This window comes from Corythoichthys intestinalis, chromosome 9, assembly GCF_030265065.1.
Source record: "Corythoichthys intestinalis isolate RoL2023-P3 chromosome 9, ASM3026506v1, whole genome shotgun sequence".
Taxonomy (NCBI): domain Eukaryota; kingdom Metazoa; phylum Chordata; class Actinopteri; order Syngnathiformes; family Syngnathidae; genus Corythoichthys; species Corythoichthys intestinalis.
The window spans coordinates 50,216,696-50,243,587 of NC_080403.1; the positions used below are offsets into that span (position 1 = coordinate 50,216,696).

At 36.6% G+C, this 26,892-nt stretch overlaps 1 protein-coding gene across 1 annotated transcript in view; it reads left to right on the forward strand.

Annotated features, from left to right (window-relative positions):
* The first annotated feature begins 3,729 nt into the window (after positions 1-3,729).
* Positions 3,730-26,892, forward strand: part of osgn1 (oxidative stress induced growth inhibitor 1) — a 29,787-nt gene continuing 6,624 nt past the window's right edge. Inside the window, exons 1-4 of the mRNA XM_057846891.1 lie at positions 3,730-4,611; positions 21,286-21,345; positions 24,907-25,235; positions 25,302-25,393. Of these exons, the coding sequence (XP_057702874.1) occupies positions 21,294-21,345; positions 24,907-25,235; positions 25,302-25,393 (473 nt within the window). The 5' untranslated portion in view covers positions 3,730-4,611; positions 21,286-21,293. The remainder of the gene's footprint in view (positions 4,612-21,285; positions 21,346-24,906; positions 25,236-25,301; positions 25,394-26,892) is intronic.

The window sequence follows — 26,892 nt, forward strand, 5'->3', positions numbered from 1 at the left end:
GAAGATGATATCTCCTATTAACGTTACATCCGCCTTCTTCCTCAATCCGAGACCGTGGCCGGATGTCTCTTATTTTCGCATCGCAGGGTTTCAAAACATTGAATAAATATATCGATTGCTTCTGCACACATACAAGTTTCAATTACGATAATAATACATATATAAATAATACAACATTTCAATACCGCGTGTAATATGAAATAAACATGCTTTTTTGTGTCACAGGCACTTTAAGCTAGTTGCACTCAGCAGCATGAAATATGATCGGAATCTCCATCATGAGAAGATTCACACAAAAAAAAAAAAAACTCACTAAAATCTGTCAAAGACCCACCTTCGCCTCAACTTTAAACTTGCCCTTCTTGAAAATGCAGCCCCTGGAGCCAGTTTTAACCAATTGCATGAAATTTGGTTGGAATCTCCATCACGTGTGGACTGACAAAAATGTGTCAGACTCATTCCTTAAAACAAACAGAAAGTCGGTCATTTTTAAAATGTGCTTCAATCATTAAACAAGTTTAACATCAACCCACGGGCGAGTAAACAATGCCTATGTCTGTGGGCAGCAAACCAGAAAAACTCCATTGCACCAACTGACATTATTGCTGAGAAATCAGTTAATCTGGAGTTAATCTTCCGGGTTGGTGAGATCTGCAATTTTGATAAATATGTGGGTCAACACGACGCATTAACACCCAAATGCACCAAAACAAAGATTAAAATCTAAGTCCTCTGTCGGGAAAAGAGTTGTGAGTGAGTTAACTCATTGGCTACCCTGGATTGCATGTCCTTCTCCATCAATGGCAGCCAGTGAGTTAAAATCTTAATGCAAACATGATAATACGCAAAACAATTCTTGTTTTTGTTTTGACAACTGAAAACATATTTTCTAGAACTCACATGATAGCGAATAACATCTATGTTGTCAATGCCCAGGGCTAACCTTCCTTCTAGGACATTCTGTTCTGCATTCTTTAAAATGATTATGATTATCATCTGATGTAAAGCCGCAACATCTGCATTTTATTACATTTGGCATGAAAGAATTTGGCAACAATTTCATGTAACTACGTTTTTTTTTTTTTTTTTTTTTTTTTTTTTTTTTTTACATTTGCTTCGAATTATTGTGGGGACCCTCCTTCCCCAAAATTAACAACCTTGATTTTGGTTTAAAGCAGCAGAGGTGGGGTTTGCGGACAGGCAAGCCAGGCAGCTGTTTGGGGCCCCAGCTTATAATAGGGCACTCAAGAGCTGCCAAAGTGTACTCCACTGACAGAGGCGATTGCTCTAAGACTGCAAGGGCGGCTCAGCTTCTGCTAGAATTAAAAAAAATAAGCAATCAAATGTATACTGTTGTGTGTACATGTCAGTCCAGTCAAAAGTAATTGGATGTTTAGTGCTGTTAATGGCAGCCAGTGAGCTAACGGAAACACAATCTGTTGGTTCCTTTTTTAAATCGTGATACCTTTTTAAAACGATATATCGATTCTTGGTAGGAGCATCTCGATAAACTTTTGGCCTACAAAGTATCGCGATACAGTATATCACCTTTTCGATATATTGTCACACCCCTTATTTTAACCGCCGTGCCAACTGCTAGCACCTTCAAAATCAATAGATTTACAACAAGGACTCCAGTCTAGCCATATTCTATACCACTCGCAGAGCACTCACTTGAAAGTAGGGCTGCCAGCCTGTCACTAATGATTATTTTGCTCCCCAACTAATCACAGTAGTGCTGCAACGATTAATCGATTAACTCGAGTAATTAATTTAGAAAACAGATTCAAATTAAATTTTGCTGCTTCAACTATTCGTTTCATTAAAGCAGTGCTTCACAATTATTTTCTGTTACGCCCCCCCAAGGAAGACTTAAATGTTTCGCGCCCCCCCAATCTCTGCCGCCACTGTAAATAATATCATTTGTCTATAATATTACTATTATAAGTAAGCCTCTGCCTCACATTGTGTCCTTTTTTTCTATTAGAGAAAATAACAGAGATCAACTTATAAAGTATAACTTTATTGACATTGTTTTGTTTGTAACAGAAAAGATAACCTGCATCAATTTGCCTGAATTAAAAAAAAAAAAAAAAAAAAAGTCACATCCAAACTGTAAAAATACACTCAAGGTACATTTTTGACCATTTGATACTGAAAAATAAAATCAGTAAATAATAACAAATTCAAATTGATTAGAAACATTAACTCATGAGGCCAATATGCCCAAAAAATTTGACCGAAAAAAAAAATGAATAGAAGGAAAAAAATGTCTTCGGACAGAAGGACAGTTTTTATTTTCGCTACTCACAGTATCACCTCCAGTTTGCAATGGTTTGGGCTGATTTTGCACTGAGCATGCTAACAGTGCTCACTGGTTTACTGATATAACACTGACAAAGCGGGACGATTGTTGGCAATATTCGGCACGTTTTCGCTGAAAAGCAACCAAGCGGCTTATCAATAAGATTGGGGTCTAATGTCTTTAAATAGCGTCTTAATTGATTTGGCTTCGGGCTGTCCGCTATAATCATTTTTAGACACAGTAAACAGTGGTCTTTCCTCATCTATCACTGTATTAAATGTCAAAGCCAAAAGGCAAACGGCCCGAAAAAAAGCGCATTCTCGGCGGCCAAGGGAGAACCGTAGGTGAAGGTGGTCGTCGTTGTGACGATCCCAAGCCGAAAATGGCACTTCTCGGGCGGACACGTGAGAAACGGAGAAGACAGTGGGTCGCTGTGTGAGTGCGGCCGGAAAACGGCTTTCGAAAACGGCACGCAGGTCTTCATATCTTGCTTCTGTGTGCTCTTGCTTACTTGAAAAATCCTGCGCGCACTTTGGAAATGAGAGCGCCACTGCCACCCACTGAGTGGATGTGCAAGTACACTTTATTCTAGTACGGCAAAAAAAAAAGAAAAAAAGAAAAATGTTCCCCGAGGTCACATGCGCCACCCCTGGCATCGCTCTGCACCCCCCGGGGGGGGGGGGGGGGGGGGGGGCGCGCCCCACTATTTGAGAAATACTGCATTAAAGTGACATTGTAATGGTTTGTTTTGAAAGTGTTTGCGTTTAGTTTTATTGATTTGGGTGGATACATTGCCCTCTAGTGGCAGCAGTGAATATGACATAACTCATTTCACATGGCTGAATCCAACTGCTCCCTGTTAAGACCAACATAAGCTAAGTTTTTGCTTGAGCTAATGTTTTTTTTAGTGCATTTGTAATTGAGTTTATAAGTATATTTAGCCATTTTTGTGGCAATGTGTATGAACCATTTGTTAAGAGCATTGTAAAAAAACGTTTGCATTTTATAGCATTTAAGATCGCGGACTTTTGCGTGTAAGTTAGCCAATTGTTCTCTCGTTGTACTTAGATCCTCATTTATTTATTAATTTTTATACAGTTTGAGGCTAAGATGGGGCATTTAATTTATTTTAAATTAAAGTGAAATTCCCCATAGTTTGAGGAGACACGCGGGAATTTTATTTTGTTTGTTCTGAAAGTGTTTGCATTTCGTTTTATTGATTTGGGTTGATACACTGCCCTCGAGTGGCAAAAAAGAATATGATATAACTTGTTTAATATTGCTGAATTCAGTTGCTCCCTGTGAGGGCCAATATAAGGTAATTTTTTGTTTGCGCTAATATGAAAAAGTTAGCATTTTATAGCATTTAAGCTAGCAGACTTTTGCTATTTAAGTTAGCCAATTGTTTGTTTGTTGTACTTAGATCCTCATATTTTTTTTTTTTATACCTTTTGAGGCTCAGCTCAGGTATCTTAATTTTTTATGTTTCTTATCCGATTACTCGGTTTTCTAACTAGTTCATCGATTAATCGACTACTAAAATAATCGATAGCTGCAGCCCTAAATCACAGATTATTTTTTTTCGACTTGGTTCATTTACAGATCATGTTATGTACTGTTCTATTACTCTGGGCTTTACATTTTGTCTGGAAATGTGCATTCAAACCAAAAACTATGCACTGAAAAAGCTGGACGACGACTATGTAACTGTAAAATTGTTTTCCAAGAGAAAAGCAGATGTTAAAGTAAAAAATATATTATTTTGATTAATTACGAAATGAATCATCTGCTTTTATTAAACACTACACAAAAATATTTAAAGCTAAGAACACGAAGGTATGTATTTTTTTGTTTAAAAAAGATAATACTTTAAGTATATTTTACGTATATATCTTTTTAAATAAATAAATGTCAATGTAAATACAGAATATTTACAGTTTTTTCCTGTTCGCAAATTAAAATACAGTAGGCCTACCTACAGTACTTGTAATATGTTGTCATCGACGCCCCCCTCGTTGTGGCCCTTCACATTTTTAATTGACGATCTTCGTTCACCATGGCAACGTGTGATGGGCGGAGTACCGGCTGCTTTCTCACCGCTGATTGGCTGGCAGCACAACCGCTCACTGTGCTATATAATGTGTGAATGAGAGGCGGCGAGCGGCCACCTTCACGCCGCTTCATCAAGAAAGCCCACCAACGAGACAGGAGGCGAGCAAGCACCAAGCAGGAAGGCAAGAGGACCAAAGGCGTCGCTTTTTTGCGGGTGGAACAAGTAAAAGAACCTGCGTGACCGAGAAATACCGGTGAGTGATTAAATCGCTCATATCATGGCTTGCTCGGTTTTTTAGAATGCGCATGCGCGGGAAACCTACACAATGGAACGTTTGCTTGCATTTGCGCATGCGTGAGTGCTCGTTCTTTTTCAGCTTTGCTAAGTACTTCAATTAATTTTAGTGTTGAAAATTTGAAATGGCTTGATGTATTTTAATATCACACACTGTTTATGTCACGTGTGCCAAATGGATAATGAACTGACGTGAGTTTTACTTTATACCGCGTTATATGATGTCATAATGATTATGTAACATGCGTCTCGATGCTCTTGCACTAAATACGTCCAATAAGTGTGAGTCAGCAGGTTTATGTTTCGTTCTGTTGTCCACGCTACTTTTCCTTCTACTTAGTTATAGTTATAAAGATGATTAAAATAATCGCATTAAAATGCAATTTATAAAATGAGTCATTGCTGGTTTGAGCATTACGTCATTTTTACGAGCGCTGCTTGAAAGAATGAATTTAGTAACTGAAGCTATAATGCAGAGTTGCAGACATGGAATTTATTTTACAACAAGAAGACAATGCATCAAAATGCTATTTTTTGTTTGTAACTAACGAAATATTACTGCAAATACTTCGTTGGAAACTAAAAATTGTATATACTACCGTAATTTTCGGACAATAAGCCGCTACTTTTTTTCCTTCATTTTGGATCCTGCGGCTTATTTGTTGATTTATTCTGGTTAATATGTCACACTTTATTTGACAGCGGCTTCATAAAACTGTCAAAAGACGATCATAATTATGAGATGACACTATCATGGGCATTACTGAATGCTTATGACAGATGTCATTAAATGTCATCTGGCAAATTATCTCACTAACTCGGATCATTTACATCCATTCAAAAGTGAGATCATATGCCGGATAACACAAATGACATCTGTTTTAAGCATTCACTAATGCTCATGACAGTGTCATGTCAAAACTATGATTGTCTAATGACAGTCATATGCCGCCATTGTCATATAAAGTGTCACCAAATACCATAACTAGCAATTAATGAAACAACTGGAACGGTAACTGAAGAAATAATTAGCACAGAACATTAATTTTACAGTTACTTAAATCTGTAGCGCTGCAATGCATGATAGGAGGCATGTTGTACGACAACAACAGTGTTGACAGCAGGTGGTAGTGATACTCGAATGAAGCTTTTTGAAGCAATGAAGCTTTGCAGCTAATTGGTTCAAAGCTTCAATTTTTTTTTTTTTTACTTGTACATGAGTACATTTTTGGATGATTTACTTGTGTAATATTATTTTGAAGTATCGCTACCCACAGTTCATCCCAATATTATCTTACTGTGACCCACGCGCACGTGATTTTGTAGGTTTTGATCTGCTTGTGTAAAAGGCTCACACGACCTATTCAGACTTGCCAAGTTTATTTTCAGGATGAAAATATTTTGTGTGACTCTGCATTTTTTTTCTCGCCAAAAAACGCCAGTTGAATACAAACAGTAATGATGAATTGGCACAAATGTTGACTATCAAGTTCTCACATTGAGTGCGCAACTACATGCTGCTTTTGTATTTGAACTCATGAGTATTTTTAACTCATTGTCATCACTGGCAGCCATTTTCATCGTAAATATTCTTGTTTCATCTTTTAAACGTTTCTTCTACATTTTTAAATGGAAAAATCCCCAAGATATATTCTTTCTATTTATAATTTAGTTAAGACAATAAAAAAACAAAGAAACCGAAATAAAAACCTAAATATTGTCATATTTTTTGTAATTGAAAAAACAAAAAAGGGGAAAAACATTATTATCTTTTTTTTTTTTTTTTTTTTTTTTTTTTTTTTTACATGTATGCTATTTTTTTTTATATCTTTAAAAATGATAACGGGGGGAAAAAAGTAAACAAGATCACGCAACATTTTGAAAAAAAAATTTCTACATTGAAAAGTATGAGTATTTTTAACTCATTGTTATAACTGGCAGCCTTTTTATTCAGAAGTATTATTTCTTTTTATAATTAAGATAATAGACAAAAAAAAAAGAAACCTAAATAAAACCTATTTTCATGTTTATTTTTTTGTAATTGAAAAAACAAAAAAGGGGCAAAACTAGTGTTATTATTATAATTTTTTTACATGTATGCTATTTTTTATATATTTCAAATAAAATCAATAACGGAAAAAACAGTAAAGAAGATCATGCAATATTTTTAAAAATATTTTTTTTTCTCTACCTTTTATAACATTTAAAACAGTATACATACCTAATGTTTTTGGGTTTTATTTGATTTTTAAATACATTTTTAATGTATTTTCAGTTGGTAAAAAGTTTAATAAAATAAAAAATGGGAAAAAAATGAAAATACTGTAATTTTGGGACTATACGCTGCTACTTTTTTCCCTTCATTTTGAATCCTGCGGTCTATTGTTCAGTGCGGCATATTTGTTGATTTGTTTGGGTTAATAGGTAACACTTTGACTGCAGCGTCATAAGACTGTCATAAGACCATCATAAAAATGATATGACACTATCATGTGCATCGCTGAATGCTTATAACAGATGTCATTAAGTGTCAGCCAGTAGATTATGTCACTAACTCAATTTATGTCAAGCTTGGATCTTTTACATCCATTCAAAAGTGAGATAATTTGCCGGATAACACAAAATGACATCTGTTAAAAGCATTTATAAATGCTCATGACAGTGTCATGTCATAACTAGGATGGTGTTATGACAGTCTTATGGCGCCACTGTCAAATAAAGCATCACCAAATACCATAACTAACAATTAATGAAACAACTGGAACAGTAACTGAAGAAATAATTAGCACAGAATATGAATTTTATAGTTATTTACATCTGTAGCGTTGCAATGCATGTTAGGAGGCATGTTGGACAACAATAATGTTGACAGCAGGTGGCAGCAGAGGTTTACTGTCTCCCCCATGGGAGCAGTGATGGCCAAATGAAGATTCTTGAAGCAATGAAGCTTTGCAGCAAACTCTGGTATCATAGAAATAGATAGATTTCAATAGAAACTAGGCCTGCAAGCAGGACTGAACGGGCCCTCGCAATCTTGCGCAACTCGGACGTCACGCAACTCGGACAGTGTGCAGGTCAGGGTGGTGGCAGATCGTCCTCTCTAATCATCCCATTAGAATCTCACATGCTCGAAAGTCGCCTCTTTAAATTCACACACCTAATAGATAAAAACCCCTATTGGAAAGAGTACTACAAAAAAGGAGGCGCTACTGAGCTGTACAGCCAAGCCCTTATTCAAAACCAAAATGAATCTTCTAACTGGGCCAATTCGACCAAGTGTGCCAAATTCTGTGGCTCTATAAGCTGCCTGAGTCTCTGAAAAAAAATATGTCCTTTTAATGGCGAACAAAGGGTCATCACGGCAACAGACAGAGACGTGGACATGGGCCGTGAAATAAGTATTACAAAAGGTCTTGAAATTACAATGACCAACCTGAAAAGAACTGGACATATATTAGAAAAAATGAGTGACTTTCTATTGCCACTAGTTGGCGCTGTAGGGTTGATGCAAATGACCCCTACAGGACCCTTCAGAGTATGACTCAACAAGCACGAGATGTTTGGCGCAGATGTGTTGTAGAAGTTATGACTGTTCAAAACTTTTGGTGAGACGAAATGGGTTCAGTCATTTTTACTTCTCCTGTTGGACCCTTCTGCTTCACCCAAACCTCAGTATTTTTCATCAGGCACCTGAACACATGTCTTAAGGCTCCCCTCTTGCAGGTTTGAGGTGAATAGATTTTTTTTCCTTGGAGGAGGAGCCTGTTTCGTAAAAAAAGTCATTTCCTGTTCCCACTAGGTGGCGCTAGGCCTAATGGGTAATATTTCAATGCACTCTTGTTAAGGGTGGGATCCTGTACATACATGCCAGATATGAAAAAGATTGAACGTTGTTTCAAGGAGCTATTAGTCATTTACTGAATTTGTCATTTTGCCGAAAAAATGGCTGGCTTTGGCACCACGCCCAGGTCAGACCCATGAATGAAAACGCACCATTTTGAAAATTTTAGATCTCCTATGTCTCCTGAATAGTCTAACCAATTTTGAAGATGATCAAACTATATCCCTCTGTGACAAGGTCTCAAATGTGCACCCTGTTAATTGATAAAAATTTCACATTTGATCCAAAGTACCCGATTTCCTGTTGGGTTTGGAATATTGGTTCAAGAGACTTTTTGGAGCAGTTTTGCACAAGGTATCGACTCCCCAAATTTCATAACTCTACGTTAAAAAAAACTAATAGGAAACGCCTTTTTGAAAAATTCAAGGGGGCGCCACTGAGCCATTTTGTTACATTTTTTTGTAACGCCGCAAGATTATCGAAATCCACGCAAAGCCGCATGTATGTGCACAATTTGGTGAGTTTTCATGCATGTTCAGGCCTCCAAATGTATATTTTACTACGAATGGATAAAAAATTCACATTCCATCCAAAATAACTGATTTTCTGTTGGATTTGGAAAATGGGTGCAAGAGACTTTTTGGAGCAGTTTTGCATAAGGTATGGACTCCCCAAATTTCATTGCTCTACGTTGAAAAAACCCAATAGGAAAGGCCTTTTTTAAAACTCCTTTCTGTCGCCACTAGTTGGCACTGTAGAGTTGATGCAAATGACCCCTACCAGACCCTTCAGAGTATGACTCTCAACAAGCACGGGAAGTTTGGCGCAGATATGTTGTATATCTGCCGAGTTATGACTGTTCAAAGTCTTTTGCGAGACAAATTGTTGACGTTCATTTTCACTTTCCTGTTTGGACCCCTCCGCTTCAACGAAACCTCAATATTTTTCATCAGGCACCTGAACACAGGTCTTAAGGCTCCCCTGATGCAGGTTTGAGGTCAACAGATTTTTTTTCCTTGAAGGAGGAACCTGTCTCGTAAAAAAAGGCATTTCCTGTTCTCACTAGGGGGCGCTAGGCCTAATGGGTAATATTTCAATGCACTCGTGTTAAGGGTGGGATGTCGCACATACATGCCAGATATGAAAAAGATTGAACGTTGTGTGAAGGAACTATTAGTCATTTACTGAATTTGTCATTTTGCCGAAAAAATGGCCGACTTTGGCACTACGCCCAGGTCAGACCCGTGAATGAAAACGCACCATTTAAAAAACTTAAGACCTCATATGTCTCCTGAACAGTCTTACCAATTTTGAAGATGATCCAACTAACTCCCTCGGCGAAAAGGCCTCAAATGTGCACCCTGTAAATCGATAAAAATTTCATATTCGATCCAAAATAACCGATTTCCTGTTGGGTTTGGAATATGGGTGCCAATGCTTTTTTGGAGCGGTTTTGGACAAGGTATAGACTCCCCAAATTTCATTGCTCTACGTTGACAGACCCTAATGTTATAGGCCAATTTTAAAATTTCAAGGGGGCGCCACTGAGCCATTTTGTTACATTTTTTTTCAACGTTGCAAAATTATCGAAATTTACAATTTTCCGCACTGATGTGCAAATTTTGGTGACTTTTCGTGCATGTTCAGGCCTCCGAATTGGCCGTTTTCATTTGCCCTGGAAAAAAAAAAAAAAAAAAAATCCTTTGCAAAACAATAGGGCCTTCGCACGCCTAGTGCTCGGGCCCTAAATACGACTTGAAGGGGTGTTCACATGCAATTTTCGACTCGACAAGTGGTATTTACCATAATTACGACACCACATGAAGTCAGCAGAAGTATGTCAAGGCCAAATGTGCCTTATATGCATGTACTGTACTATTCAATGACAGGAATGGAGCCAAGATGCCAATGACTTGTAGAGCATGTCAGTCATTCAGATGGTCAGTTAACCATTAAATTGTCGTTCAGTCAAGAGACAGCAATGCTGGGACGGGTTTAACGTATCCAATCTTGTTTCAATCTTGATTTCTCTTGAAGTGAACAGACAAAACAGTCCTTGATAGGAGAATGAGGCTGCAAAGTCAACATCAGTTCCAAGAAAAGACCTTAACCCAAGGGCAAACTCTACTGTCACAACTGGAAAGCAGGAATAGTACAGCACTATAAGGAAATGTTGATACAGTGGTTTGCCTTCACAAGTCATTTGATTACATTTGATTAGGTCAGATCTCCTGACACACTCTAAAGAAGTCACCGTTTCGTGTTTGTTTGTATACAGAAGCGTCGTCACCAGCTGCTTAATGGCCTCGTCGGCAGATAATTCCAATCTGCTTTTACGTCAGGATGGCAGGTGGCCAGAAAGCCACGGGATGAATCACCGTAGACCAGCAGCTCAGGGATTTTAGCCCATTAACTTAACGATCCATTTATCGTACCAGCGATTTACTCGACAAGTTTTGACACGCAGTCATACCGAAGAGGGGCACGCAAAGTTCAAATAGTGAATGTTGGAACTTTTCGGCTAATTTGGCTTGTAAAAACGTGCTCGCCGCATCAAAGTTCAATGAGGAAAGAAATTCCAAACGGCTGGCGCAATGGGGTTGAAAATCGGGAAGTCATTTATGCAAAAAGGCAAAAGCAGGAATTGGATGTTTGATTATACGCTGACTAGAAAACAAAAACTGAACGTGTACTTTTAAATGTCGTTTTTCAACACGATCATCAGGTTGAAAATGTAAAATCGAAACAATGTGGAGGGGATTTCATTGCATTACATGAAACTAAAATGCTAACAGTTCATGTTTTTGGCTAGTTTTGTTTTTTTAATTGAAATTGGAAATGGATTGTATGAACGTAAAATATGTTAAAAACGTCGCATATTTGCATAGCAGCAATTGGAGCTGACACAAACGATTATTTTTGATAGTTGACTAATCATCAATTCATTTTCAGGTGAGTCGACAAATTTCCTTAATTGAAAAGGAAAAAAAAAAACATTTTAAGAAATTTGAAAATGATTTTTTTTAAACTTGCAGTTATATGTCTAAGTATTAACAGTACATGCATTTGTATTGAACCGTTTGGGTCGTGGTGCTCGGTTCTGAACGGTGACGTACCGAACGAGTTTCTGATGTAATTTAACCCTTACTTTTCGAGGCTGTGAGTCGATCGGGTTACAGTTTCTTTGTGTAGATTTTATTTACTCCGTCTTCTCTACTATAATGAGGACCAACACGGTAGGACAGTATAACCCAGAAATATCAACGGCGCGGCAACGTGGCCGCCGCAAGAACGCAGTGAAACGTGGGCGTTAGAGTCAATCAGCCAATGCACACCAGTCGCATTGCGGCCACGTGTTAGATGCGTCCCAGAAGCAGCTCAACACGACGCACGCGAGAAAAACGGCAGTTTATTATTTGACGCGAGACGCGACCCTCCTGCGTCAATACTACTACCGGTAGCTAGGATCGGGCAGACCGGAAGTCACTCGTGTAAAAATACGGTGGATCCGGTCGATTTTCAAACTAATATGCAATCGTAACCCACTTTTTGAGTCCATCAGATCTCTTGAGTGGTAGATCAGGGCACAGTTGACTTGTCTTTGTTGATTTACTGCTGTCTTCTCTGCTATAATAATAACCAACACGGCCCCGTGTTCAATACAAAACCCTCCTACCGCAACAAAACAAGTAGGAACTAATATTCACATAGGAACTAAAGTTATACAACATAAAATATACAATATAAATGAATACTACATCACATTTGTAAAATATAAACACATAATAAAATAAATAATAGCCCATTTAAATAAAATAAATTGAAATGAGCTAAAACACCTGTAATTAAATAATAAGAATAATACACAGATCCTGCTTACACAATTAAATTGATTAATTTCTGTGTGGCGCTTTAACTTGAGAAAGTCCACCAATAAAGCTTTTGAAAACCATTCATGAGAAAAAAAAAGATTCATCGAGGCATTTCATTTGTAAAATACATGTTAAAATCTTTGTCATTTGGATTGCTTTTTTTCTTTAGCACAGGACTTCTTTTTTCTTCTTTCTTTCAGAAAGAAAGCTGACCAATATGCAGGGTCTGAAAGGCAAATTGTTGTTGGATTATCTTTAAATACCCGCTACTTTTTTGAGCAGAATTATAGCTTTGTATAGGCTAATGTTCCTATTGTTGAAAGGTGTGTAATAAACAACTAGCACATTTATATTTTGCATTTTGTTTTCTTACTGTACCGAAAATCAACCGAACCGTGACCTCAAAACCGAGGAACGTACCGAACTGAGATTTTTGTGTACCGTTACAGACCTAGTAAGTATAAGGTGGAAAACATTGGGGTTTTACAATGTATTTTTAAGTCTGAACCCATTTGCTGCCATTGACGACGATAGACGTCCGACACATTTATCTATCGCCGTCAATGGAAGTGAAACATGATCAATTCTCACTTCCCAGTTCAAATAAATGTTTAACAAATGTTGCTGTCAATGGAAGTGAATGAGTTAAGGTTTACAAGCAACAAAATAATCCAGAGGAACAACGATTAGGGATGTCTGAGCCTGAGCACATTGTTTTCAGAAGATTGAAATCTGATTAGAGGTGCACGATAATTATCGGTCCGATAATTATCGGTCTGATAATAGGCATTGTGACGTCATCCCAATAAATCCGATAACATACTATATTATCGGCCCTATTAATAATATTTTTGGCACGGCGTCGGATTGGGATGTGTGCGTTTGTTTCCACTACTGTTTTTCCAGTATGCAAAGCTTTGTTACTGTCTTTGTTTTGTTCATTATAATAATGTTCATGTCATCATGAAAATTCTGGTTCGGTCAAAGGCAAATCTATGCTGAATCAACCACTAGTATTTTTGACCTACAGGTGTTCAAAAACTCAGGTGAATATACATTGAAAAATTTTATAAATAAATATATATATATATATATATATATATATATATATATATGTGTGTGTGTGTATATATATATACATATATGTATATATATATATGTATATATATATATATGTATATATATACATATATGTATATATATATATATATATATATATATATATATATATATATGTATATATATATATATATGTATATATATATATATATTATCGGTTATTGTATCGGTATCGGCCTTGAGGAGCAGGAAGTTATCGGTATCCGTTTCAAAAAATGGATACCCCTAAATCGGATGAAAAAGATCAGGTTTTTATTATTATAATTTTTTTTTTTTATCATCAAATGGCTCCAATGCAACAAAATAATATGAACAAGGATATCGTAAAAAGAAACAAAACAAATAGTTTTGCACCACGCAACATTTTTTAAGTTCGGAATCTGATGAAAGAGATTGTGTTTATTATTATTTTTTCGAACTAAATAGTTCATCGATTAATCAACTACTAAAATTATCGATAGCTACAGCCCATAAATGGAGGCCTTACAGAGATCAAACCCATAAAAGAACACTGCCAGACACATAAAGTAAAACTCTGTCAAAATCCCCCCCAAGGCGTTTCAGAGTCCATAGGTAACAAACACACAGACATTGTTCCATTTTTATGTAAATATAGATATAATAGATAAGATAAAAATATGTTATGTAGAATTGTTTTGCTGTTTTTCCTTTCATTTTGTTTAAAAATGTGAGACAATATTCACCATTCAGAGATTAAAAAATTAAGTTATGAACATTTTTATGGGGTCAGAAATGTCACTCAGTGACAAATCGAATTTCAAAGTAGTTGGCGATTAATGTAATTATCGGTTAACTGTTGATAAAATCATGAATCATGGCTGCTCTAGAAGCAATTTCCTAAAAAGTTGCAATCACTGCAATGAAAAACAACAGATTTAAACTCATGGTGTTAGTTTTCCTGAAAACTGCTTTGTCACAGATTTTCGATACCCTTCGAGGAAAACTATATCGGCGAGCTCGTCACAAATTCTAGGAGACAACGACGCATAATCATACGTTTCGACTTAAAAGTAGACTGACGCTAACTTCCTGTGTCGCAAATTTCCGATGAAGAAAAGTGCACTCAAAGGCCAACTTCCCACCTTAAATGTTTATGTTTGTTGCCATTTAACCGAAAATGGAGGCTCAACAAAGTGTATAGAAACACCTAACGCAAACATGGTGAAATGACGCCGTTTCGGAATGTTCCACATCTCCACCCGACCCGTGAAAAGTGGCTTTTGTTCCCACTCGAGTTGTCCGAGGTCGTTTCCAAGGCGAGGCCGGGACGCGCCGTGTGGTTTTTGAACGCGGTCCAGGTGGAACATTATACAAGAAGGAAGGGGGAAGGGGCTAAAATGTTGGCTAGCTGCCAACAGTGGGTTCCTCCCAGCGGACCCTCCAGCTGAAATGCCCCCCGTTCTGGGCTCAGTGCCACATACTTATGCAACGACACGGCATTTTTTCCTTTCTTTTCTAGTTACCAGGCTTAGTTTGTGTGTGATATAATAATAGTGTGACTTTTACGCTTAATTCACTGCCTGCCATTGACAGCGAGAGAAATTCAATCCGTTTAAAAAGTAGGAGAGTTCTAATGGGTTGGATGTCTGTCGCCGTCAATGGCACATAAGGGGTTAACACTGTGTGTTTGTGTGACTACATTGCAGTGGTTTGTTCCTCTTGGTTTGGCTGCAATATTGATTTCTGCTTTTTTTTTTTGTCAATTGAGACAGTCAGCACTTGTCACTTGACCTTGTTTGGCTAAGTCAGCATGACTCGGCAGATTGTTGTACCTGCCTACGTTTCTCAGCATGCACTGTCACTTAAAGCGAGTGAGTGTCTTTACAGCTGGTATACTGTAAATTCATTCATAGTGTATGGAAAATGTTTTATTATTTTTTATTAGTTAGCCTTATTTATTTAATACATGTGCAAAAAAAAATGTTAAATTTGCAAGGCAACATTTTGCCGTTATTGTAGTTATTTGGTAGAGATGCATCCCGATCGATCGGGTCCGATCACGGCATTTTCAAAGTATCTGAATCGGCAAAAAAATATCGGCCATGCCTTTTTTAATATATATATATATGTATATATATATATATTTTTTTTTAAATTGTTTTCTAATTGTATTTAACGTTATAGACATAAAATGTTACTCTCATCCAGGGTCTTTAGTTTAGGCTTAAGATAGGGTTATCAAATTTATCCCGATAATGGCGGTAATTAACTTTTTTTTAAAAATGTATCACGTTAAAATATTTAACGCAATTAATGCATGCGCTGCACGACCCACTCACGAATTGTCGCGCTTGATCTGTAATGGCGCCGTTTTACCAATATAGAGAGATAAAAGGCAGTGTAAAAGGAGGAGAGTGAATTTTGGCAGCCTTTGGAGCCTTTTTTTAATTGGTTAAAGCCTTACAATCCCTCTCCCTACGATTGGAAATATCATGAGAAGCAATGTGGGGAAGCAAGGTAGCAATTGATTTTGTTCTTAACCCCTTATGTTATTCCCCAACGCACAGAAGATATATCAATTGGTAGCACTACGCACAGTCATGGTTCCACTTCCCATCATGCCGTTGGGCATGGCTACAGTATCATTTACTGAAAGCTCAACAAATACACTAGATGGCAATATTTAGTCACAATATACAAAGTCACAAGTCTTTCTATCGGTGGATCCCTCTCACAGAAAGAATGTTAATAATCTAAATGCCATCTTGAGGATTTATTGTTGTAATAAACAGATACAGTACTTATGTACTGTATGTTGAATGTATATATTCGTCCGAGTTTTATTCATTTTTTTCTTAATGCATTGCCAAAATGTATATGATCGGGAAAAATGATCGGGAATGAGTGGAATTGAATCGGGAGCAAAAAAAAAGCAATCGGATTGGGAAATATCGGGATCGGCAGATACTCAAACTAAAACGATCGGATCGGGAGCAAAAAAACCTGATCGGAACAACCCTATTATTTGGTTAACCTTTAATTTCAATTTGAAACGAAAACATTAATTTTAAAAGTAAAGGACTTTATGTATATAGGGCTGCAGCTATCGAATATTTTAGTAATTGAATATTCGACAAATTCTATCGATGAATCGAGTAATCGGATCAAACATTTTTTTAGGTAAAGAGCAATTATAAATTTACTAGGGTTGTTAAACGATTAAAATTTTGAATCGAGTTAATCACAGCTTAAAAATTAATTAATAGTAATTAAATGCAATTCAAACCATCCATAAAATTTGCCATATTTTTCTGTAAATTATTGGAATGGAAAGATAAGACACAAGACGGATATATACAGTACATTCAACATACTGTACTAGGGCTGTCAAAATTATCGCGTTAACGGACGGTAATTAATTTTTTAAATGAATCACGTTAAAATATTTGACGCAATTAACGCACAAATGCCCCGCTCAAACATTAAAATTACAGCACAGTGAAATGTGTACTTGTTGTGTTTTTCGGAGTTTTGGCGTCCTCTGCTGGCGCTTGGGTGCGACTGATTTTATAGGCTTCAGCACCCATGAGCATTGTGTAAGTAATTATTGACATCAACAATGGCGGGCTACTAGTTTTATTTTTTGATAGAAAATTTTACAAATTTTATTAAAACGAAAACATTAGGAGGGGTTTTAATACAAAATTTCTATAACTTGTACTAACATTTATCTTTTAAGAACTACAAGTCTTTCTATCCATGGATCGCTTTAACAGAATGTTAATAAATGTAATGCCATCTTGTTGATTTATTGTTATAATAAAGAAATACACTTATCTACCGTATGTTGAATGTATATATCCATCTTGTCTTATATTTTCATTCCAACAATAATTTACAGAAAAATATGGCATATTTTATCGATGGCTTGAATTGCGATTAATTACGATTAATTAATTTTTAAGCTGTAATTAACTCAATTAAAAATTTTAATCGTATGACACCCCTATACTGTACATAAGTACTGTATTTGTTTATTATAACAATAAATCAACAAGATGGCATTGACATTAACATTCTGTTAAAGCGATCCATGGATAGAAAGACTTGTAGTTCTTAAAAGATAAATGTTAGTACAAGTTATAGAAATTTTATTTTAAAACCCCTCTTAATGTTTTCGTTTAAATAAAATTTGTAAAATTTTCAATCAAAAAATAAACTGGTGGCTCGCCATTGTTGATGTCAACCCATAATATCAGTCGCACCAAAGCGCCAGCAGAGGGAGACAAAAAACACAAGTAACAAGTGGACATGACACTGCTGTCATTTTAATCTGTTTGAGCGGGGCATGTGCGTTAATTGCGTCAAATATTTTAACGTAAAAAAATTAATTAACGCCCGTTAACGCGATAATTTTGATAGCCCTAAAATTTACATGAGAAAACAAGACATTTCACCTCATTTTGAAACATTTTCAGACAATCAATTTCTTTATTTTCGATGTACATTGTTGAAAACAGCCAACAATTGCATCTCAGATGTGACTTGGGGGAAAAAAATTTAAAAAATTCCCGGCTTTCATCTTATTTCTTATCTAAAAATGTAATTACGCTTAAACACATCACTTAAAAGTTTGGTGTTTTTCCCACGTTTCAATTGAATTTCCATTTGTCAAGCTATCTTTAAGTCTTAGTTAAATTTCTAATTAGTCTAAATTTTAAGTCTTGATTGGATTTTGAGTTTTTGCTTGGGCTGTCAAAATAATTGCGTTAACGGGCGGTAATTAATTTTTTGAATCCCGTTAAAATATTTGTCACAATTAACGCACATGCCCCGCTCAAACAGATTAAAATGACAGCACAGTGCAATGCCAAGTTTTTACTTGTGTTTTTTTTAGTTTTGTCGTCCTCTGCTGATGCTTGGGTGCGACTGATTTTATGGGCTTAAGCACCGATTCAGACTACTTATCTTTCAGGGTGCAGACAATTAAAAAACGTGTGGCATTTGCCCAGGCCCACAGCCTGTCAAAAGGATGGACGCTGGAAAAGTGGCGAAAGGCGGATTTTTCGGATGAATCTTCCATTGAATTACACCTCAAACGCCGCTAATATTGCAGGAGACCTACTGGAGCCCGCATGAGATTTACTCAGAAAACAATTGTTTGGTGGTGGCAAAATCATGGTCTCGGGTTACGCCCAGTATGGGGGTGTGTGAGAGATCTCCAGGGTGGAAGGCAACATAAATAGTCTGAAATATCAACAAATCTTAGCTGCCGCTTACATTCCTAACCATAAAAAGGGACAAATTTTGCAGCAGGATGGTGGTCCATCGCTTATTTCAATCTCTACCTCAAAGTTCCTCAAGGCAAATAAGATCAATATCCTCCAGGACTGGCCAGCCCAGTCACCAGACATGAACAGGATGAAAGAGGAAGCATGGAAGACGAAACCCAAGAATGTTGATGAACTCTGGAAGGCATGCAAGACTGCTTTCATGTATGTTCCTGATGACTTCATCAATAAATTCTATGAATCCTTGCCGAAGCCTATGGAAGTCATACAAAATATAAAATTTGGATCTCACAGCACCACTACTCAATTCGCTTATGTTATGTAACATATTTTTGTATTTGAAGTACACTTTTTGTCCAATTTTCACACTACTTTCTGTAGGCGACAAAACTTTTGTCTTGCCAAAATTTGACCTTTACGTCTCCATTAAATGATAAATCTTTTTTCAGTGAAACAAATATATTTTTGTACATTTGACATCATTTGGGAGGGTCTTAGCTTTCATATGAGCCATTTCTGAAAGCAAGTGAACAATTAAAAGTCAGGTTATTAGTAAAGATGTCCCGATCGATCGGGTCCGATCACGTCATTTTCAAAGTATCGCAATCGGCAAACAATATCGGACATGCCTTTTTTTAATATATATGTATTTTTTAATTAAATTGTCTTCTATTTGTATTTAACGTTACAGACAAAATGCCTTACACTCATCCAGAGTCTTTAGTTTTGGCTTAAAATAGGGCTATCAAATTTATCGCGTTAACAGCGGTAATTCTTTTTTTAAAATTAATCACGTTAATATATTTAAAGCAATTAACGCATGCGCTGCACGACGTACTCACGCATTGTCGTGTTCAAATTATAATGGCACCGTTTTACCTAGATATAGAGCTAAAAGGCAGCGTAAAATGAGTAAAGTGAATTTTTTTAATTGGCTAAAGCCTTACAATCCCTCTCTCAACAATTAGAAATATCATGGAGAGCAATGTGGGGAAGCAAGGTAGTAGTTGATCTTTTTTTCTTAACACCCTATGTTATTTCCCAACGCAGAGAAGATATATCAATTTGTGCCACTACGCATAGTCATGGTTCCACTTCCCATCATGCATTTGGGCAGAACAGTTAAATGGCTACAGTATAATTTACTGAAAGCTCAACAAATACACTAGATGGCAATATTTAGTCACAATATACAAAGTCACATTTGTCCTTTAAGAATTACAAGTCTTTCTATCCGTGGATCCCTCTCACAGAAAGAATGTTCATAATGTAAATGCCATCTTGAGGATTTATTGTCATAATAAACAAATACAGTACTTATATACTGTATGTTGAATGTATATATTCGTCTGAGTTTTATTCATTTTTTTCTTAATGCATTGCCAAAATGTATATGAAAAATTATCGGGAATTATTGGAATTGAATTGGGAGCAAAAAAAAAAAACAAAAAAAACAATCGGATCAGGAAATATCAGGATCGGCAGACACTCAAACTAAAATGATCGGGATCGGATCGGGAGCAAAATTATGATCGGAAAAACCCTAGTTATTAGCAATTGTTTCTACAAAATGGATAAGCGACAAGACTTTTGTCTTGTTTTGACAGTACATTAAAAAGGTACCGTTAATAAGTCACAAAAGAATTGTCTTCTGTGGGTTGCAGCGATTAATCGATTAATTCAAGTGTTTGATTCGAAAAAAAAATTCTAATTCATTTTTGTTGCTTCAAGTATTCGTTTAATTGAGTGGCGTTGTAATGGTTTATTTTGAAAGTGTTTGCATTTAGTTTTATTGATGAGGGTGGTGCCCTCTGGTCTGCCTCTTTTCACGTGGCTGAATCCAACTGCTCCCTGTTAGGACCAACGTAAGTTTTTGTTTGAGCTAATGTTTTTTAATGCATTCTTAATTTAGTTTGTAGGTATATTTAGTCGTTTTTTGGGGGAATATTTGTTTGAACCCTTTGTTAAGAGCATTGTTAAAGAAAAACAAAAAAACTTTAGCATTTTATAGCATTTAAGCTAGCGGCCTTTTTCTATGTAAGTTAACCAATTGTTCTTTTGTTGTACATATTCTCATTAAAAAAATAAAAAAATAAAAAAAAAAATATATATATATATATATATATATATATATATACCGTTTGAGGCTCAGCTCAGGTATTTTAAATTTTCATGTTCCTTATCCGATTACTCGATTATTCGAACTAACTGGTCCATCGATTAATCGACTACAAAATATTCGATAGCTGCAGCTCTAGTGTGGTTTTGCATTCATCAATTGACAATGCTTGTCCTCCAAAGCGTGTTTCCTTGCGCCTTAGTTTCCGAGAGTCATGTTTCCATGTTTGACTACTAACCAGGTGACAAGTTCTTCTTGACAGTCTATGGTGAAAAATCATGTGTTGATGCAACGTGTTTGTAGAGGAGGTGTGTGTGTGGGTGTGCCTTCCCTTGTTTACATAAACGTGTGCGAGAAACCGCAATGATGTCGTGACCAAAAAAAGAAAACTCATGTCCTGACGAATCTTGTGTTTTTTCCATTTCCTCAGCGGATGACATGGAGCTCCACAACAGAGTCCCTGGAGAAATTGTGCCTGTGGTGATCATAGGTGAGCGAAAACAACACACCTACATGCACATGGGTGCACATTTAAATTTATACACAACCTTATACGAACAAATGAGATTCTGACGATGCAAAAACAAAACAAAACATGGAAAGCTAATAGACGTAGCTAATGTTCTGCCACAAGATCATTGTGAACCAGGGGTGTCAAACATTCATGGCAAGTAGATTTCATATGGGCCGGACATAAGTTAGCTCACAGGCTGCCATTGACGGTGCTTGACGTCCAATCCATTTTTGAGCAGTTTAAATGATGACGTTATGCTGAGAAAAAAATATCATTGTTTTTATTTAAAAAAAAAAAAAAAAATCACACGTTGTATGCCGTTACAATGTTCTTTTCATTGAATGCTTTTTTTTTACTTGAGTAAATTTTTCAGATGTACTTTTACTTGTGTAATATTATTTTGAAATATCGCTACCGACAGTTCATCCCAATATTATTTTATTGTGACCCACGTGCACGTGTTTTTGTTATTTTAATTTGCTTGTGTAAAAGGCTCACACAACCTGTTCAGACTAGCTCAGTTTATTTTCGGGATGAAAATATTTGGAGTGACGCACCATTTTTTTCCTCATCAAGAAAACGCCAGCTGAATACATAATGATGAATTGGCACAAATGTTGACTTTCAAGTTCTCACATTGAGTGCGCAATTACATGCTGCTTTTGTATTTAAACTCAATTAGTATTTTTAACTCATTGTCATCACTGGCAGCCTTTTTATTCAGAAGTATTCTTGTTTCATTTTTTAAAAACCATTCTTCTGCATTTTAAATGAAAAAAACATTCTATTTATAATTTAGATAAAGAAACCTAAATAAAAACCTAAATATGTTCATGTTTATTTTTTTGTAATTAAAAAAAACAAAAAAGGGAAAAAACTACTGTTATTATTATTATTTTTTACATGTATGTTATTTTTTATATATTTAAAATAGAAATAATAACGGAAAAACAGTAAAGAAGATCACGCAATATTTAAAAAAAAAAAATTTTTTTCTACATTTTATAACATTTAAAACAGTATACTGACCTGATCTTTTGGGATTTTATTTTATTTTTAAATACATTTTTTAATGTATTTTCAATTGGTAAAAGGTTTAATAAAATAAAATAAAAAAAAGAGAGAAAAATGAAAATACCGTAATTTTCACACTATAAGCCACTACTTTTTTCCTTCATTTTGAATCCTGCTGTTTATAGTTCAGTGCGGCATATTTGTTGACAGCGGCGTCATAAGACTGTCATAAGAGCCTCATAATAATGATATGACACTAACATAGGCATTACTGAGTGCTTATGACAATGTCGTTAAGTTTCATCTAGTAAATTATGTCACTAACTCCATTTATGTCCAGCTTGGATCGTTTAAATCCATTCAAAAGTGAGATGATTTGCTGGATAACACTAAATGACATCTGTTATAAAATGACATCTGTTATAAGCATGTTTTAATGCTCATTGACAGTGTCATGTCATAATTATGATTGTCTAATGACAGTCTTACGGGGCCACTGTCAAATAAAGTGTTACCAAATATAACTAGCAATTAATGAAACAACTGGAACAGTAACTAAAGAAATAATTAGGACAGAACATGAATTTTGATTGTTATTTACATCTGTAGCGCTGCAATGCATGCTAGGAGGCATGTAGGACAACAACAGTGTTGACAGCAGGTGGCAGCAGAGGTTGACTGTCTCCCCCAAGGGAGCAGTGATGACCAAATGAAGCTTCTTGAAGCAATGAACCTTTGAAGCCACTTGATTCAAAGCTTCATGGTGGTTCATTTGGTCTTATGACAGTTGTATGACGCCATTAAACTCGCTATTGACACCGTGTGGTGTATTTAGTGTATCTACTTTATTTTTTGGTAGAACATTTTACAAATTTTATTAAAACGAAAACATTAAGAGGAGTTTTTAATATAAAATTAGTATAACTTGTACTAACATTTATCTTTCAAGAACTACAAGTCTTTCTTGTGGATCCCTTTAACAGAAAGAATGTTAATAATGTTAATGCCGTCTTGTGGATTTATTGTTATAATAAACAAATACAGTACTTATGGACAGTATGTTGAATGTATACAGTGCCCTCCATAATTATTGGCACCCCTGAAAAAGATGTGTTTTTTAGCTTCTAATATTTTTTTTTAATTCAAATAATATGGGACCTTAATGGGAAAAAAGAGAAAAATCCAACCTTCAATACAAGTGCATTCATTCAGTGGGGAAAAATTCCCACATAAAGAAAAAATTATTTGACATCAAATAATGTGTGTCACAATTATTAGCACCCCTGGTGTTAATACTTTGTACAACCCCCTTTTGCCAACAAAACAAGGTCTGGGGACTGAGATGGCCATGGGAAGATCTTGATTTTGTGTCTGGTGAACCATTTCTGTGTAGATTTGGCCATATGTTTATGGTCATTGTCTTGCTGAAAGACCCAGTGACAACCCATCTTCAGCTTTCGGACAGAGGGCACCAGATTTTGATTTAAAATGTCCTGGTGTTTCAAAGAGGCCCTTTGGAAGCGAAACAGCCCCACAGCATCACTGACCCACCCCCATACTTCACAGTGGGTATGAGGTGCTTTTCAGCATGCGCATCTTTCGTGGCACGCCATACCCACTTAGAGTGTTTGTTGCCAAAAAGCTCAATCATGGTCTCACACAAAAATACACACGGTCCCAGGCTTCAACTGGGACCGTGTGCTTTGGTCAGATGAGACCAAGATTGAGCAAGATTGAAATACCAGGACATTTTAAATCAAAATCTGTTGCCCTCTGCCCGAAAGCTGAAGATGGGTCATCAGTGGGTCTTTCAGCAAGACAATGACCCTAAACATATGGCCAAATCTACACAGAAATGGTTCACCAGACACAAAATCAAGCTCCTCCCATGGCCATCTCAGTCCCCAGACCTTGTTTTTTTGGCAAAAGGGGGTTGTACAAAGTATTAACACCAGGGGTGCTAATAATTGTGACACACATTATTTGATGTCAAATAATTTTTTCTTTTTGTGGGATTTTTTCCCCACTGAATGAATGCACTTGTATTGAAGGTTGGATTTTTCTCTTTTTTTCCATTAAGGTCCCATATTATTTGAATTTTAAAAAATTATTAGAAGCTAAAAAACACATCTTTTTCAGAGGTGCCAATAATTATGGAGGGCACAGTCTTATTTCTTATCTTTCCATTCCAACAATAATTTACGGAAAAAATGGCATATTTTAGAGATGGTTTGAATTGCAATTAATTCATTTTTAAGCTGTGATTAACTTGATAAAAAAATTTAATCATTTAACAGCCCTAATATGTATATATATTTGTTTCTTTTTTTTAATTAAAGGAAAAAGCAGTAAATCTTAAATGGAAACGGTCAATGTCAACGCTACGGTACAATCCAAAAGTGTTTCAGGTTACACTTAGAAAAGACAAAAAGGTGTTTGTGTGAAATTCAACCCCATCGTCAGTGCGACTGACACATTAGCTCTCTGTGAAATTCAAAACCGGGCTCTCTTGGCGTTTCTTAGGAAACGGCCCGTCAGGAATCTGCCTGTCCTACCTGTTGTCGGGCTACACCCCCTACCTGTCGCCCGAGGCATCGCACCCGAACCCGCTACTGCACAGCAAGCTCGCAGAGGAACCTGACGTTTCCCTGCTGGATCGCGACCTGGAGTACCTGTGCGAGGGTCTCCAGGGACGCTCGTCCAACCCTGTGGCCGTGCTGTTCGACTCGTTGCTGCTTCCCGACAGCGACTTCGGACTGGACTATACGTCCCCGCTGGAGTGGCGTCGCCGGCCGGACAGAGCCGTGCCGCATCTGGTCCTGGGAAAGGGGCCCCCCGGTGGAGCCTGGCATGTATGTACCCGCTCGCTCGTCCCGACTCGGGCGCCGAACACTCCTGACTCATTTGTGCATTTTTAGGCAATGGAGGGATCCATGTTAACGCTCAGCCTCGCTAACTGGATGGAACTGCCAGGACTCAAACTTAAGGACTGGATGAAAGACAAGAGAAGGTACGGTACGCACTACCATTAGGGTCTCATAACCAGGATAAAACTTTTCTTGGAAATATTGAACTGCAACCAATATCTCAAACAAACTAGAACAAAGACTGATTCAAGACTAGAATCATAATTGGACCTACTATAACCAGATCCTAAACCACAGCAAAATCTGGAATTTAACCACAAACAGAACCAGAGCTATTTACTGAAACAAAACCTCTACAGAAAGCAGAGCATGACAACAAACTGAACCAAAACAAGAATGTAAATCTGAACTAAAACAAAGATACAGTGCGCTCCATAATTATTGGCACCCCTGAAAAAGATGTGTTTTTTAGCTTGTAATAATTTTTTTAATTAAAATAATATGGGACCTTAATGGAAAAAAAGAGAAAAATCCAACCTTCAATACAAGTGCATTCATTCAGTGGGGGAAAAAATCCCACATTAAGAAAAAATTATTTGACATAAAATAATGTGTGTCACAATTATTAGCACCCCTGGTGTTAATACTTTGTACAAACCCCTTTTGCCAACAAAACAAGGTCTGGGGACTGAGATGGCCATGGGAGGAGCTTGATTTTGTGTCTGGTGAACCATTTCTGTGTCGATTTGGCCATATGGTAGGCCTGTCGCGATAACAAATTTTACTGGGTGATAAATTATCTAAAAAAAATTATTGCGACATGCGATATTATTGCGCCCCCCCCCCCCCCCCCCCCATTTTTTTACACTCATCTAAACGCAACAAATGTTTACTCTTAAATTCAAAAATACTTTTTAAGAAATAACAACTAAAAACAATAGACCATGCCTCTTTCAAGTAAAAGACAATACCGCACAGAAACACATAATAAATAAAATGTTTTTTTCAAGAAAAAATAAAATTGCACTTAATAACTCAAGCATTTAGGCACAGAGGTATAAAGTTGTAACAGTGATTGCACTTCAACAACAGAGAAAAAAATAGAGTAATTAAGTAGCAGTAACAAAAATTTGGCTTCAATAAGTATCAAATAACATTAAACAGAGGTAAAACGGTCTCGTTTCTTCAGCAATGTAGTGGACTTCACTTTCTGTGAGGGAACGCTTGTTTTGCGCGGTGTCGTTTGTATTTGTCACATCAAGCGAACACCTCTAATTGTCAATTGACGTGAGCAGTGAAAACTGAAGAGGGTGATAGTGTTTCAACTTTCAAATGAGCATGTAGATTTATTCTGTTGGCCATCTTTGTTGAAACAACCTCCAAACACATTTAGCAGACTGGTTCGTCCTTTTTGGTTGCCATTTTTATTTGGTTTCAAATCAAAAGTTTCCCACACCGAAGCTGTAGTGTTTTCCGTCCATTTTCGTATTCCTCACATCGCTCGCTCATTGCTATGCGCCGACAGTGCACTTGGCCCCGCCTCCCTCCATTGAATGATGGTCACTCAAACTCAAATGTGTAAAACGAACATACCCAGAAGTCAATAAAACAGAGCAAGTCCTCGTCGCAGCATGTTGCGTAG